This window comes from Lepidochelys olivacea (assembly GCF_965140295.1).
Source record: "Lepidochelys olivacea isolate rLepOli2 genome assembly, chromosome: 12".
NCBI classification, from domain to species: domain Eukaryota; kingdom Metazoa; phylum Chordata; order Testudines; family Cheloniidae; genus Lepidochelys; species Lepidochelys olivacea.
In genome coordinates this window covers 21,061,569-21,076,846 of record NC_140422.1, presented here as the reverse complement: position 1 = coordinate 21,076,846, position 15,278 = coordinate 21,061,569, and the positions used below count along the sequence as shown (strand labels likewise).

General features: G+C 40.0%; 1 protein-coding gene across 12 annotated transcripts in view; it reads right to left on the bottom strand.

Moving 5' to 3' along the window:
* The window catches only part of ZNF536 (zinc finger protein 536), a 408,639-nt gene that overhangs the window by 159,769 nt on the left and 233,592 nt on the right, over nt 1-15,278 (bottom strand). For all 12 annotated transcript variants that reach the window (XM_084644830.1, XM_084644831.1, XM_084644827.1 and 9 more), the window contains one exon: nt 9,991-10,143. In XM_084644830.1, the coding sequence (XP_084500956.1) occupies nt 9,991-10,143 (153 nt within the window). The remainder of the gene's footprint in view (nt 1-9,990; nt 10,144-15,278) is intronic.

Here is a 15,278-nt window from a genome sequence, read left to right as displayed (position 1 = left end):
AAATATCAGTTGACTACTTCTTCTCTTTACTCCCTAGTATTTTAACTAAATATGTAAGATGTAAATACCCCCTTTCTCCCAAAAAAGTATTTGATGCTTCTGACTCAGTAACTTAAGAGTTTTCATTGTATCATGCCACACACAGTAAAAGATTTTAATTTTTGTAAAGTTGTATAACTGAACATTTTCATTTATTTACATCCCATCTCTGATATTTAGTCTTTCTACATGTCTTTACTTAGTTAACACATGGGGAGATAAATATGGTTGTTCCTTTGCAGTGAAGCTTCAGTACATTAATATAAACTGTACACTAATTCCCCCAAAGCATATATATGTTGTAAACCTGAAGACTTTTTACACAGCTGCTTATTGCTAAACAGTGCCTTGTCCAGAAGGGGACAATCTGTGTCTCTAATTGCTGTCACTGAAGCTGAGATTCATTATGTGACTTTCCCATTAAAATGTGAGCATTAATTTGTATAATGAAATATCACCCACTGCAGTGTTCATTAGCCATGCCCTACTGTATACTGCACATTGTTAGCTACCTAGAAACTGTAGTTAATTTCACTAATGGATATTTCCCTACTTAGTGTTTGGTAGGAAATTTATACTGTACCATTACCTCTTAAACTTTTAAGGAAATTTAAATTCAATCAATTATTTTCAACAAAAGTTTGGGACGTCATTAAGGCAGGAAAAGGCAAGCTGCACAATGTTAAGGATGGGAAATCTGGAGAAATCTAGAGAAATGAAAAGTCCTTTTCGTTCATCTTACAAATGTAAGAATAAAGGATGTTCAATACCAACATTGTCTCCTTTTGGAGCACACAGCCCCATTTTCCTTAATCATTCATATTGCTCATCCCACTAGACGTACCTTGAGAGAATGGCAACAGCCAGTCTCTTTTTAGGAAGAAAATGTGAGTTGAATTCATTTAAAACAGCACCATTTTAGTGTATTCCATCAGCTCATCTAAGCATTTTTCAAAATTGCACTGTTGCATTTCCAAGAGAAAAAACAGTCACAGTATAAGATATGCATGATTTAGACTATTCATTATGTATACTACAGGTCAGTCTCTCAACCTGCTAAGCATTTTTGCCCCTATCGCTTCCTTTCATAGGTGTAGGGCCAAATTCTCAAGCCCACTCATACACATGGCTTTATTCCATGTTCCTTACCTGGGTGACATGAATGTAAAAGTCAGGGTTTGAGCACACATGAATGCTTGGTGCAAACCTTGACTTTGTGTAAACAAACGGCAGTTCTTGAATGCCTACATTGAGAACATGCAAACCTACTTGTGCAAGTTTGAAAATTTGCCTCTAGATAACACGCTGATAAGCAGTGGCAGAGTAAATATATTTTTATTTTTATGACTTTATGTGCTCTCCAAGCCCAATTCTGTAAGAAGATGGGTACCTGCAGCTCATTAATTTCTTCTGGAGTTGAGGATTCTCTGGAAGTCGTGGACGGTGTTCAGCACCTTACAGGGTATAAACCTCCATGTATTCTGAGGACTATCTATCTAAGGTACCTACCACAGTATCTGAGCACCACATAAACTTTAATGTATCTATCCTGACAACACCCCTGAAAGGTAGGGAGGTATTATCATTTTACATATTGGCTCCTGATGCACAGAGAGGCTAAGTAACCTGTCCAAGGTCACACAGGAAGTTGGTGGCAGAGTAGACACTTGAACCTAGATCTCTGGCCAATGCTCTAGCCACCATCCCTCCACTCCATTCAAGTACCACTACTGACATTTTACTGGAATGACTATCCTTAAAAATAATGTTGAGCATTCTAATTCCCATAAGGGTGGCAGCAGAGAATAGAATCAATACTCTAAAGGATGACTACATAACCCATGAGTGGAGTCATATCCAACCAAGTAAAGTACCCAGCATGTCAAACTCTCCACTCAAACACACTGTATTTTATTAGTAATATCCCAGTTTGCACTTGCATACTTTATCTGCATTTTCATTTAGTTTTTGTAAGCTATTTTGGGGATATTCAGATGTAGAGAGGATAGAATGACATCACATGACTATATTAAAGAATGTTCTTGTTTTTACTATGATTTAAGGAAACAGTAGGATTTAGCTAATTAATTTATTAGTATGCTTAATATCAGTTATTACTAGCATGGTATAATTTTAGACACAGAGTCAAATTCTTATTCACAATTCTTTAATTTCTTTGACTTAATGGAGTCACTCCTGATTTCCACGGATACAAATGAAGATCAGAATTAGCTGCAATGCGTTTGCAGCTGTGTGATTCCATTCTTATACCACTTAGCTTTTATAAACAATATGTTTGTGAGCGTCACATCTGACCATGGCGGTATTCTTACCAAGCACAAAATATCCACAGACTTCTGAATCATGCAAGCTCAGAAGATAGATGTTCTGCAGCAAGGATGACCTATCTAACAGAATGGTCAAGCTGCTATAGAAAGCAGTAACCCCAAACCAACAAAAACCTCTTCAGTAAGAAGCTGTGAGGGTAGAACAGAAGCAAATGAACTCTCCACTTCCTTAGGGAACAATTCCCTTTTCTTGGGATTGTCTGACCAGCTGATCAGGCTGCAGGGATCAAGCATGCAGTAAAGTCCTCTCTACTGCACTAAAGCAAATAGTTCTGTGGAAGCAAGAAACTAAGGGCCCTCTCCCCAATTAGACAGGCTAACATAAACAAATAACCTAGAAATGATACAGGGGATCATCTGCACACACCCACCCCTTCTGATCTGATCTTCTGATTTAAAGGAGCTATCTCTGCATTAAGGCCCCTTCCTCCATCATCACTGGAGTTACTCTAAGAAACCGCCTCTTTCTCCAGTTACTTTGGGAGGGTGGCGGCAAGTGGTGGGGAGGGGGTGGGGAGGAGAGAATTCTTCTTCCTCTCACGGGGCAGCCAAATATCGATGTGACATGCTCCCTTTAAAACTCCTTCCTGACTGAATATTGTTCAGTCAGCCGGAGAAGAACTAATCTCTGCATTAAGATGTTGGGATTCAACCGAGCCTGCCCAGTGAAGCTGTGTACTTTTTTCTGCAATACATCAGTTACCTTTTATAGCTTTATGAGCACCTTGCCCCAACCCTCCAGCATCATGATGCAACAGTCTCTGTGGCATGAGGGTGGCTAGAAAAGTCCAGAAGCAGGTTGCTATAACTATCTGGAAGCTGGCTACCTCATTCTGCGACAGATCCATCACTAACCAATTTGGTGCTAGAAAGTCAACTGTGAGTAAAATGGTGGCAGAGGCTTCTGAGGCAATAGGGAGTATGATTTAGTCAAAGGCGATGGGCATAAACAATAGCCCTGAAGTAACTGCCTGTTTTAAGAGAATGGGGTTTCTAAACTGTGCCAGGGCCCTTGATGGGATTCAGATGCCCCTAGTTTGCCCTCCTTAAGGAGCATATGAGTACATAAATCACAAAGGGTACTTCTTCATTATTATGCAGAACCTTGTAGACCAAAGAGGCTGATTTATGGATGCCAACGTGAGCTGCACTGGAAATGTTCATGATGCCAGGGTTTTCGGACGGTCAGAAATCTACATTCATGGACAGGCTGGGACACAATTCCCACCAAATGACATTGTCATAAATGGAGTTACTATCCCCACTGTTATCCTGGGGGACTCTGTGTAACCCCTTTTGCCTTGGCTTATGAGACCATATCTTGATTTCAGAGGGCCTGGCAAAAGATGGTTCAGTTACACACTCAGCAGGTACAGAATGGCAGTTGACTGTGCGCTTGGCAGACTGAAATCCTGCTGGTGCTGTTTACAGATGTTTGGATGTCTGTGTCATCAGTGCTGTCTGCAGTAGTGTGTCTTGCTGTTGTCTTCATGATCTTTGTGAAGCCAAAAGTGAGCCATTTGCCCCGAATGAATCTATGACAGTAATGGATTGCTGACTACTACACTCAGCCAGGAAGTGCATCTATCACAGCTTGAACAGGATGCACCCTGGCAACAAAAATCAGGGGTGCTCTGTGCTCCCATATTATGGACTTGCACAGGCGATGGAAGATGGAGAATAGATAGCTTAGAGATGTTTTTGTACAGCAATGCTTATAGTACACACATCATAGCACTGAGGTACTGTCACATCACACAATGAAGGGGAGGGTACTGTCACTGTATGCAGTGAATGTGGGCGTTGATATGAAATTTTCTTATGGATGAAATGGCTGTTTATGAAAGTGGGGCTGAGCATTTACATTATGGATTGTTGTACTTAGATGTACTCAGAAATTGTGTCTGGATGCAAGTTCTCTATTGTGCCTTACTGTGGGTTTATCTTTATTCTTCAAATGCACATTGTATGATGTAGTGATGGCAATAAACTTTCTTAATTAAATGAAAACCTTCATTTGTGAACATGGATGTACTACAAAAAAACCCACAATATTATAGCATTTCAGGCAGCCCAGCTGCCATTAGAACATCAAAACTCAGTAATAAACCCACAGCAAAACCAGTAATAAATCAAAGTGCATAAACCAAACAGTGCAAAGTGCAAACATTGAGCCAGTACCATCAAAACAATCTCTTAAATCTGTGTCCTCTGGCATGTTCTCCTTTCCCTTTCTTGTGCATTTAGCATGAACTTGACATCACTGCATGGATGTGGAGGCTTGCAAGGGAGAGAGGGACAGCATGGGGGCAGAAGTATGCTGGGAGAAAGGGAGCCCTGAACTGGAGTAGAAGATTGCAGGGGGTAGATTTGCCCTGTCCAGCTGCTGTTAAAGCCTGGTTGCATGGGCCACCCAACCATGGAATTGTCCAAAGTGTTCCTGGGTCTGTAGCACATGGTAGCAATTCTCTCCTCCAGCTCTATAGCCTGCCTGTTCTTTTCATCTTGCCTTTCTATTTGCCATGAATCGTCCTCTCTGTGGTATTGCACTTGCTTTTTGACCCTGTCCAGAATGTCAAACATAAGCTCATCACAGAAAATCTTCCTCTTTGACCAGTCCATGATGCTACGGAGACCTGGGCTTCCGCTGCAATGTGTCTGAGCTGCTGAGGTACAAAGGCCAGTTGAGGGACCTGCAAGCAGACATAAAAGAGAACATTATTGTCTCAGTAATTCACAGATGACTCAGGGCATGAGAACAGGAAAAATCCTTGTGGAATTTGACGGCCAAAAGATGATACTTTGTGAGATCCCATAAGCTTCAGACATCAGAAGCTCTGTGGACACAACCAGCTTCACAGCAATGAAAAGAGGGCACAGGGAATGGTAAGGTAAAAATCACAATTGGTTTACTTTAGAAATTGCAGACCACTTTGAGGAGTGGGTGGACCATGGCGTACTACACAAGCCCTCTCTATCATTTCAGACATTCCATATTTTGGAGGACATAACAATTCTTGTGGTTCCAGAATGGCAAAGGGACATTTTATTCCAAGCTGCTGGTGGCAAGCCAGTCATGTATGCCACATAAGTTTTCAAACTTATGGTGACTGAAGAGCACATCTACGAGTGGGCTGGACAGCTACCCATGTGGCACCCCAAAATATACCCTTCCCCAAAATGTGACTATCTATCTGGAGTTCCTGCTATGGGAAAAGTTTGCCGCTATCAGCACCTGGGGCTGGGTTAAAAATCATGAGGCAATCAACAGGATGCTCTGTTAGTGTGTGTGTAACCCACACATCTTCTGGGTGTGGTGTTCTGTCTCATCTAGTGGCATTGAAATCACTTAAAGAGAAAGATGAAGTGAGTCTGCTCTACAGCCTTAATTAAGAGCCATTTGGTTTTTAGCTCATGCGGTAACAGCTCATGCACTAAGCTCCAGAGGTCCCAGGTTCGATGACCGGGGTCTGTCGGTGTTACATCTGCATGGATTACTGCCTCCCAACAGCTTTGAATATAGCCTGTTATGACTGCATGCAAACACATACACTAATACGGACTTGCCAAGAACTCCATTACCCCTCGGCACATTTCTAGACTGAATACAACCCCCCACCTGTATTTTGGACAAATGATTTAGTCACCCATGGGCTATAGGGACTACATTAGCTTAAATGGACTACACTTGTTAATATACATGTAAATTTCACCCTTCCCTCCTACAGGACATTGATTACAGGTGGCTTGTTAAACCTTTAGGCTGATATGGAGTGGCGTAGTAATACGGAAGGCAATATAAAGTTCACATTTTTCATACCCTGGCATGTTGTAGCAAGAATGTGTACGTTTCTATTAAAACTTTTTAAATGCTTGTTTCACTGTTTGCACTTCGTATTCTCCATTCTGAATTCTATAAGGTGGTGGTGGTGGGGACGGATGGGAGGAACGCTAAGCTGTTGGTGTGCAATCTGCCATTAACAAATACATGCTGCTACCCATGACTGGTAATAACGTTTGCATTGGTTCATAAACTGGAAATCCCTCCCATTTCTATGTTCATAAAAACAAAAATGGAGCCAGACACTTACCAGGCGCAAAGGTGACTTCTGCTTCTTCAGTTTCTGTTCAGGTTCCATGGTGGATTGCAATTCTGGGGACAGGAGGGGAGGCACTGAAAAGCTCCTCCAAGTAGGGACCCAGGATTTTCTGCAGCTGCTCCAACAGCAAAGCCTCCTCAGGGACCAGTCTCAGCACCAGAATCATTTTGGTAGCCTCTTCCGGCACCTGCTGGATCCCCTCCAGTCCTGTTCTAGATTCAGAGGTGAGACAGTCACCATCTTGGCTGATCAGGCTGCTGTGGGTCAGTGTTCAGTGCATTACCCAGCGCTTGGTCAAACTCCTCGTAAAAGAGGCAGGATGACAGCGAGTTCCCAAAGATGTGGTTCTCATCCCTGGCTTTCTGATAGTTGGTTTTGAACTGCTTAGTCTTCTCCCAACATTGGTCACCGGTCCAGTGAATTCCCAACACTGCCATCTTCTTCACTATTTCCTGGCACACATGATCATCAGACTTTTTGCTTGCCTTGCATCAGAAATTCACCAAAATCTGGCTGTGCTCCCATGCCCACGAAGCAGCACAATTGGCAAAGGACTTCCTCTGGTTGGTATCCATTGCAAACACAGGAGACGGTTCAGTGTGTTTGCAGCTCAGTAGTCAGAATAAAATGCAAAGCTTAAATGCCAAGCTATTGTACTTGAACAAGGGGGCGTTGCTTCCATTTCTTGGGAGCTGACTGGCTACTCTTGGGACAGAGAGGACAAAGAGCACTGACCTACGAGATTGTAGGGCATCACCGAACAGATATTCAGGGCCTAAGGCCAGCGGGTCTGGGCCCAAACTGTGTCCACACTACAAACTAATGGGGTTTGGGCCCCAAACCCTGTAGGACCCAGGCTTGAACACTCCACTCCTGCGGGTTCCTGGGGCTTGGGCACAGGCCTGAATCAGACAGATTAGTATGTAGACAGAAGGGGGGTCATGCTTGAGCCCGAGCCCGGGTTTACAATGCAATGTAGTCACACTATGAGTTGGTGTTGGCTGGGACACCAAGTCATTCTACCTCTGTGCCTCCAAACACCCACACATTGGAAGGAACCTAACTTTTTCTAAATTGCTTAAGCTCATTTCTGACAAGCAGGTGCCAGGAGAACAAGAGCAGTAATTGAGTTAATGTAGTGGAGAAATACAGTGAAGTGGGTTTTTTATCAGTCAGTTATAAGATCCTGACATATAATAAAGACAGAGTGTGATATAAAATGCAGGAAACTGACAAAATACAGTCACAGACAAGTATAAAACCACCAATATAATATCTGCTTAATAATTGGTATCTATTACATCATTTCCATTTACTGCATAACAACTTAATTTTGGTTTAATAACTCTTGTAATTTGCCATTTTATAATGTTTATTATGACTATTTATAATATGTAACATGCACTGTTCCATTTAAACATACTCTTCTCATAATTTTAGAAATACTTTGTTCTTAGTTCAGTAGAAATTGATCTTTATCTATTTTAATATTATTATGCTTTTTTAAATAAATTGCAAACATTGTTTGCATGGTCTATATGATGTTTCCCCAAATCATTTTCATTTCTTTATTTACATGAAGGTTTATCTTTTTGTTTTGATTTTGTAAGTAAATTTTAAAGCACAATTTTTATGGAATATTTCCATTGTAATTCACTTATTGTCCATGAATTCTGAGCCACAAATACTGAATGCATAATCAGTGTCATTTTTAAAACAACAAAACAGAATGACAACTTAATTTTAATAAGTTGTTGGTAGAGGAAGGAAAAAGGACGGCAGTCAGGTTATTTTAAAATATTTTCTCTATAAATCTTCCATTAGAAAGGGTTAAAATAGTTTAAAACTTATGCTTACAAGACTCCTTTAAAATAATGTAATTACTATTTATTTACTTTTATTATAGTAGTGAATGAAGGGATCAGTGTTCCATTGTGTTAGGAATGGTACAAACTGTAAACAAGTAGTAAAGAAACAATCCTAAAGTGTTTATTTTCTATATGAATTAAACAATGTTAAAGCCAAATTTTCAAAGTGACCTTAAAAGCAGCCTCTATATAGTCAACCATTGTACCACAATTCAAAGACACAAGGAGAAGAGATAAGACATAAGCTCCATCTGTTCCTTTCAATTTCCTGTTTTTGCTGATTTTCAGCCCTTCCAGTCATATTTTCAAAAGCAGCCTGTCCACTTGCATACCCAATAATGCAGTGTCAAGTTTGTGCGCTCCAGAATTACATGTTTGCATGCAAACAGGTTAGACACCTAAATGATTGATTTGGGTACACAAATAGCATTTGCATATGAAAAAAACATACCCTGTAGAATGAAAAAATGACAAAGATAATAAACTCAAGAGAGACAGCTGGAAAGTATTTCCTAATCCTGTTCATTGTGTCTATGAACTGTAGAAGTGTATACACCATTGGCTCCATGCATTCTAAAATAACTGGGGTGTTACTGGCAGCAAAAATCCTGGATGACCACACATTTTAGCCATTCAAATTACCCTATAGGCTATCCTGCTGAATAGGAAGGAAAGAACCACACCTGCCAATGAGTAGCGGAAGTGACTGTATGTGGGTAAATAATAAATGAGCTCCTGACCGCCCATGCCAGTCTCAACTTTGGACCTATCCACATGCAGCCTACACAGTCCTAAGTAGTTACTATCCACAAAAGCCCTGCAATAACCCCCCATGCATGGCTTCCAGAGGAGGAGAGAGAAACGAGTCCCTGCCACCCATGTCATGTGACAAATATACTTAACTTTTGGGAGGCCTCAATCCTCCTTTTCCCACCTTGCAGAGTCTCCCAGAGTTACTGTAGGCCTGAAGAACTCAGAATATACTATCCCATACAGGCATACGGGACAAAAAAGCATCATAGGGTACTTCCACACGGCAATAAAACCTCAGAGCCTGGTCTACAGACTTGGGCTGTGGGGCTCTCTCTCAAAAAAAAACATGGCGGCAAGTCTCAGAGCCCAGGTCTACAGACTTGGCTTGTGTTACAGAGCTAAAAATGGCAGTGTAGATGTTCCCACTCAGGCTGGAGCTTGGGCTCTGAAACCCAGCCTCTGACACATGGAAAGGGACTTTGGCAAGATTCTAATATTAAAATGATAAGCTATACCCATATTTAATAAAACTGAAGGAGCTAAAGTGTTCATGTACAGAGGAAGAGGTTAAAATGAGTATATTTGTGTATATCTATGATTTTATGATATTAAGAATAAATTGAACAAAAATAATAACAGCGCAAAACCATAGAGACTCCGTAATTGGAATAGGATGATTCTGTTAAAGTGGCCTTTCCCCCCCATCTAACCATTCCTTGTATTTTTTATTTAGGAATGTTGCCATATATCTTTGTCAACAGACTCCGAGTACCATTCTATACTGGAAATTACAACTCCATCCATACATTTATTGCAACATCTTGACAACCCCAGTCTGTTACCTTATGGTATAGAACACCCAAATTTCCCTGCACCTCTCACCTGTATGTATTCTCAAATGAACTTTTAAGTGGTGTGACGTTCTGAAAGTTTTTCCACAATATGGACAGTCTTTCATGGCAGAACCAAGGCTCCTGTCTCTCAGTAAAGCTGGCTGCTGGATTCCTACAGATCTCCCAGCTTCTTCTCCAATGTCTGAAACACAGAAATGTTCTCACATCACTTCAGCACATGTCAGAAGTTGTTCTCGCTGAAACTGCTAACACAACACAAAGTTAAACATGTCAATACTACACCTGTCTACTTCATTCTTTATATCTGACAGAATGCTGACAATTCATGTATTTTCTTGTTATTCTCTTAAATTATTTCATCTTTCCTAACATCACTTTAAACAGCATATGGTACCTTTATATTGAACTGAATTATACAAGAAAGGAAACAGCTGTGTCAGCAGCTGGTTTGATTTCTTCTTTTGCTTAGTTCCTATTATTTTTTTTCCCAAAAAAGTTTCAAAAAGTTGTTTTGTTAATTTATAATTATTATTGAAAAGCTGAGCATTTTATTGTGAAAAAGTTTGAATTAAGTATATTAAAAATTAAAAAGAACAACAGTACAGTTGTGATGGTACTGGGGAAGGCTGCAGAAGTGACATTGCCTCCCTTTCTGCATGCAAATTGGAACAGATAATGGCACCTTTCTAACACAGTGTTCCATCACTGGAGTTAGGCTGCACAAGGCCTGCTGACTGGCTTAATGTCAGGGAAAGCCAATGAAAACGCAGGCCAGGTGAGGGGAACTTTCTCTTCCGCTCTCCTCTACATTTTCATATATGGCTGCACACACACTGTACATCTTACTGCAATAGCTTCTGTGTCTAATATGACACCATTTAAATCTTCTAATTAAAAAAAGATATTATTTTCTCATGCATTTTGAACAATATGGCTATTGGGAATATGCTTCAAGCAGGATATGAACAAAGTGAGTTACAGTTTAGGCATAAGACTGACATGAACGTTACAAAAAAGGCAGGGTATTTTTAAAAGGTGATTATTAAAACCAAACTTATATCTCAAATTTTACTTTGTATTTATGAAGATTTCCCAAGTAATATATGACATACATTCATCAGTACAAAAGCAGAGAAAGTAGGATGGCAAATGTAGAAATTTTGAAATGGAATTACAATATTGTTACACCACAGGGGCAGAATACACAGGGGTACATTTTCAGAGTTGTGAAACTTTCTCTGCTTTTGTACTGATGCACAGGTTAAGTTGTGTAACTCCCATTGATATTAACAGGAAACATACAGTTAAATCTTTGTGCACAGCCTTGAGAATTTTCACCATAAAGTATTGATTAAAATTATTCCATCCTCAGCTTTTTGTTATGTAACCAAAGCTATTAGAAGATGGAATGTAATTTACATGGAGTTGTCTTTTACACAGAAATGATAGGACATAACAAAAAGTATTTAACACTTGGCTTAAGAAAAACATTCATTCAGTAGTACAGACCGCAACACTGCATTACTGAACAAGGCAACAGTAGAAATTTTAAGCAAATACCATATAATGGACACTGTCACTATTTTGATGAGGGTTGGGGAGGATGAAAACACGAGAGTGAGACTGACAGAACAGCTAGAGCTATGTGTGAACTTGTGAATCCAGAAAAGCCTTAAGAGTCATATTTTTAATAGCAACAACAAAATGCCCTTACCTAACAAAACTACAAACAGTATAAAAAACTAATAATTAGATAACAGAAATCTAAAGTTCTAAACTCCCAGCTAGTTTTCCTCTGTACCATATTAAATAGAAGAATAGTTTCCTTATGGAAATACAAATATTTCTATGGCTAAAATATCTGTAAAAAAAAAAAAAAGACACCAGGAATACGCTTTGCCATATACTTGCACTCGGCCTTGTTATGGTCACTTTTTAAAAGGTGAAAAAGGATAGCTTTCTAAAACAAATACATGCCTGACTATAGTCTCTGAAAGTTCTTAGTTCTACTTGAAATACTGCAGAGTTAAAACACAATATTTAAGTAGAAGGCCAATAACTGTCATTTTGAATTATTCACAAGTATTTAAATGTAACATAATTCAGAGTATATGCTGTCTTTTAAGATCAAGGCACACATAGATAGGTGTAAACCTATATTTCTGAATTGCCCAAGGAATTCTGATTTTCCACTGTTTGTTTGTACAGCGTGTTCAACAAAAGAGTTTTATATGATAAGGTCCAAAACTGCTTTAGAGAAAAGCATTTCTGAGATTGTGAAGTGCAAAATACGGTATGTATGAAGACAATGAAAAGAAAAACTCTCAATTGATCAATAAACACTATAGATAAATATATAGATAAAGTTAACAAGCCACTCAGGATAAATTTACAGAATAAGAGTACTAGTTATGTTTTGCTATATGTCACTGTAAATGATGGTCTGTTATCCATTTCCCTTTTATCTTTCTATCTAGAATATGTGTGGCCCAATAAAAAAGAATAAATTTGTAAGATAAACAGCTCACTTTGCAGATTTAAGAGTCTAATTTTCACTTTACACTGAACTGAATTTTTTGAGGCTGTGAAGCTATGGAGTTTACTCTAGCACTAATCCCCCTGAAAAAGCAAACTGAAAACAACAATGAAGCAGAGAAAGATGTGGGTGGTCTAAAGAGTTTCCTTTAATTTAAGCAGACATACAGTAGATAGTGCTAAAGGCTTTACTCCAACAGGGCCTTACCTATAAGAACATTTTCTTCCCACAGTGAACACATTCCTAAGACTTTAAAGCTGTGTTGAGGGTTTCTCTTTTGAATTCTCTGCTTACAGATCCCACCAAAGTGCTGGAGGCTACTGCTACCTGAATTACATCTTTTTCCTTCAGTCAATGAAAATGTATGTTCATGGTTGCTGTCTGTCCCTCTCAGACCCTATCCTCACATCTCTCCTCTCACGAGGACCTGAGTCAGCAAACCATTCCCATTCATCAAAGCACTTATACAGATGCTAATTAAAAGCATGTTCTTAAGTTCCATTTGATTTGATAGCTGATAAATTACATTCATTGGCTTAAAACAACCAATAGAGGGTTAAGAAAAAATTAGCTTACATGTATGAACTGCAAAAAAGAATACGAAATCTGTAAGATAAGAGAACTATAGTCATAAATATGTGGGGGGCTACAGCAGTAAAACTAAGCTAACAATAATTGATATAGGCACAGGTAAAGCTTCTCCACAGGGCTCGGCAACACTGACTTGCAATATTCCCCCACCCATTCCCAAACTATTTCACTGGTGGGAAACTTGCCAGCTGTACTGAGCTGTGCCAGCAATCTCTGGGAAAGTTTCACTATGGACATATAGGAACTAGGATTAGTTTTACCAAATCTATTCCACTTGTGATTTAATCAGATATGGTGAAAAAAAAAGTGTCTGTTAGCTGATCAATTCCAAGGCCAGAAAAAAAAAAAAAGAGGGAAAAAAATGGTACTTACAATAACTGCGGTTTTTCATGATGTGGTGTCCACATGAATTCCACTTCTGGTGTGCATGTCCCCCATGCACATAAGATCCGATTTTTTTGACTAGGACTGTCTATTGGGGCCATGCCTGTGTCATGGATATCTTCCACTCAAGGACATAAAGGGCAGAGAGGACCCAACCTTCCCTCAGTTCCTTTGCCAATTCAGAATCCTGTAGCTATAGGACTCCATAGAAGTGGGGAAGGAGGGCAGGTTATGAAATCCATGTGGACAACATGTCTCAAAAAACCAGTTACTGCAGAGTAAATAAGCATTCTTTCTTCTTTGAGTGATTGTCCAGATGGACTCCACTTCCACTAATAATCACCTCATAGTTGGCCAGTAGGGTGCTAGGAGTCCTATTTAAACAAGGGTTGCAGGACAGCTCTAACAAGTAGGCATCTGATTTTGAAGCCTCAACTATGGAATAGAGCTGGGTAAAAGCATGTATGAATTCTATACTTTGGGTTACCGAAAGTGAGGCTTTTTCTCTAGTTTGAGCGCCACTGTGGTAAAGAGCCTAATACCATTAGAATCAACCTGGTCACCGGCTGGGGAGATTTCCCCCAGATCAGCAGTCATCCAGGTATGGGTATACCTGAATGCCATATCTTCTTAAATGGGTTGTGATGACAAGTAGGCAATGAGTGAATATTTTAGGTGCCATGGAGAGACCCAAGGGCAGGACCCTACATTGGTAGTAAGAGTCTCGTACTATGAATCTAAGGTATTTTCTGTGTGCTGGATGTATGGACAGACGGGAATAGCATTCTGAAGGCAGAGACCAGTGAATCAATCTTGAGGATCTAATAAGGGCATAACTGAGGCCAGAGCTTGAATAACTTGAAATGATGGATGAATCTGTTGAGGCATCTCAAGTCTAGAATCAGATGCCAGTCCTCCTTTTCCTTTGGGATTAAAAGAGTAATGGGAGTAGATCCCCATGCCTCTGAATTACATGGGCATCTCTTCCATTACTCTGAGTTGCAGAAGGGAATCTACCTCCTATTTTACCAGTATCTTGTGAGAGGGGACCCTAAAATAGGACAGGGAAAGAGGGTGGGGGAGGAGGAAGGGACTGGAATTGGATGGAACGTCCCTTTTTATACTTTCCAGGACCCACTGATCCAAGGAGATCTGGGTCCAGGCCTCCTAAAAATAAAAATGGTGGTTGGCAAAAGCAGGGGAAATGGGGTATAATCCTCAGATGGTTCTGATTGGCTCTCAAAAATGGCATTAAACCCATTAAAGGTAAGTGTGAAGCAGAAGAGGATGAGGCAGAGGGCTACCTGTGTTTGAAGTGCTGTTTCTTTCTCAATGGTTCCACCTGTCTTTGTGTGTTATAGTAATAAGAGGTAGAGGGCCTCTGTCTCCTGAGGCTTTAAGTTTTGGCCTGCTTACTCCTTATGGCTGGAGTGTATGCACTCAAGGAGTGAAGAGCAGCTCTCAAAACCTTTAAATGAATGCAGGGCTTCATCTGTTCATGAATTAAATAGTTCATAACCTTCCAATGGGATGCTCTCAATGGTCATTTGGAACAACTTGAGAATTCCACAAGAATGAAGCCATGAAGTCCTGTGCATCACAATGGAAGCAGCCATTGAACATTCTGCCATCTCAGATGTGTCTAGAGCAGCCTGCAGTGATATTCAGTCTTCTATTTGTCCTTCAGACACTTGAGATTTTAGCTCCTCCCTATGTTCCCATGGAATCTTCTCTATGAACTGTGACAACATGACCCAGTTCAGATGTTTTTGACAGAAGCATCTGATCATTCGAAATGCACATCT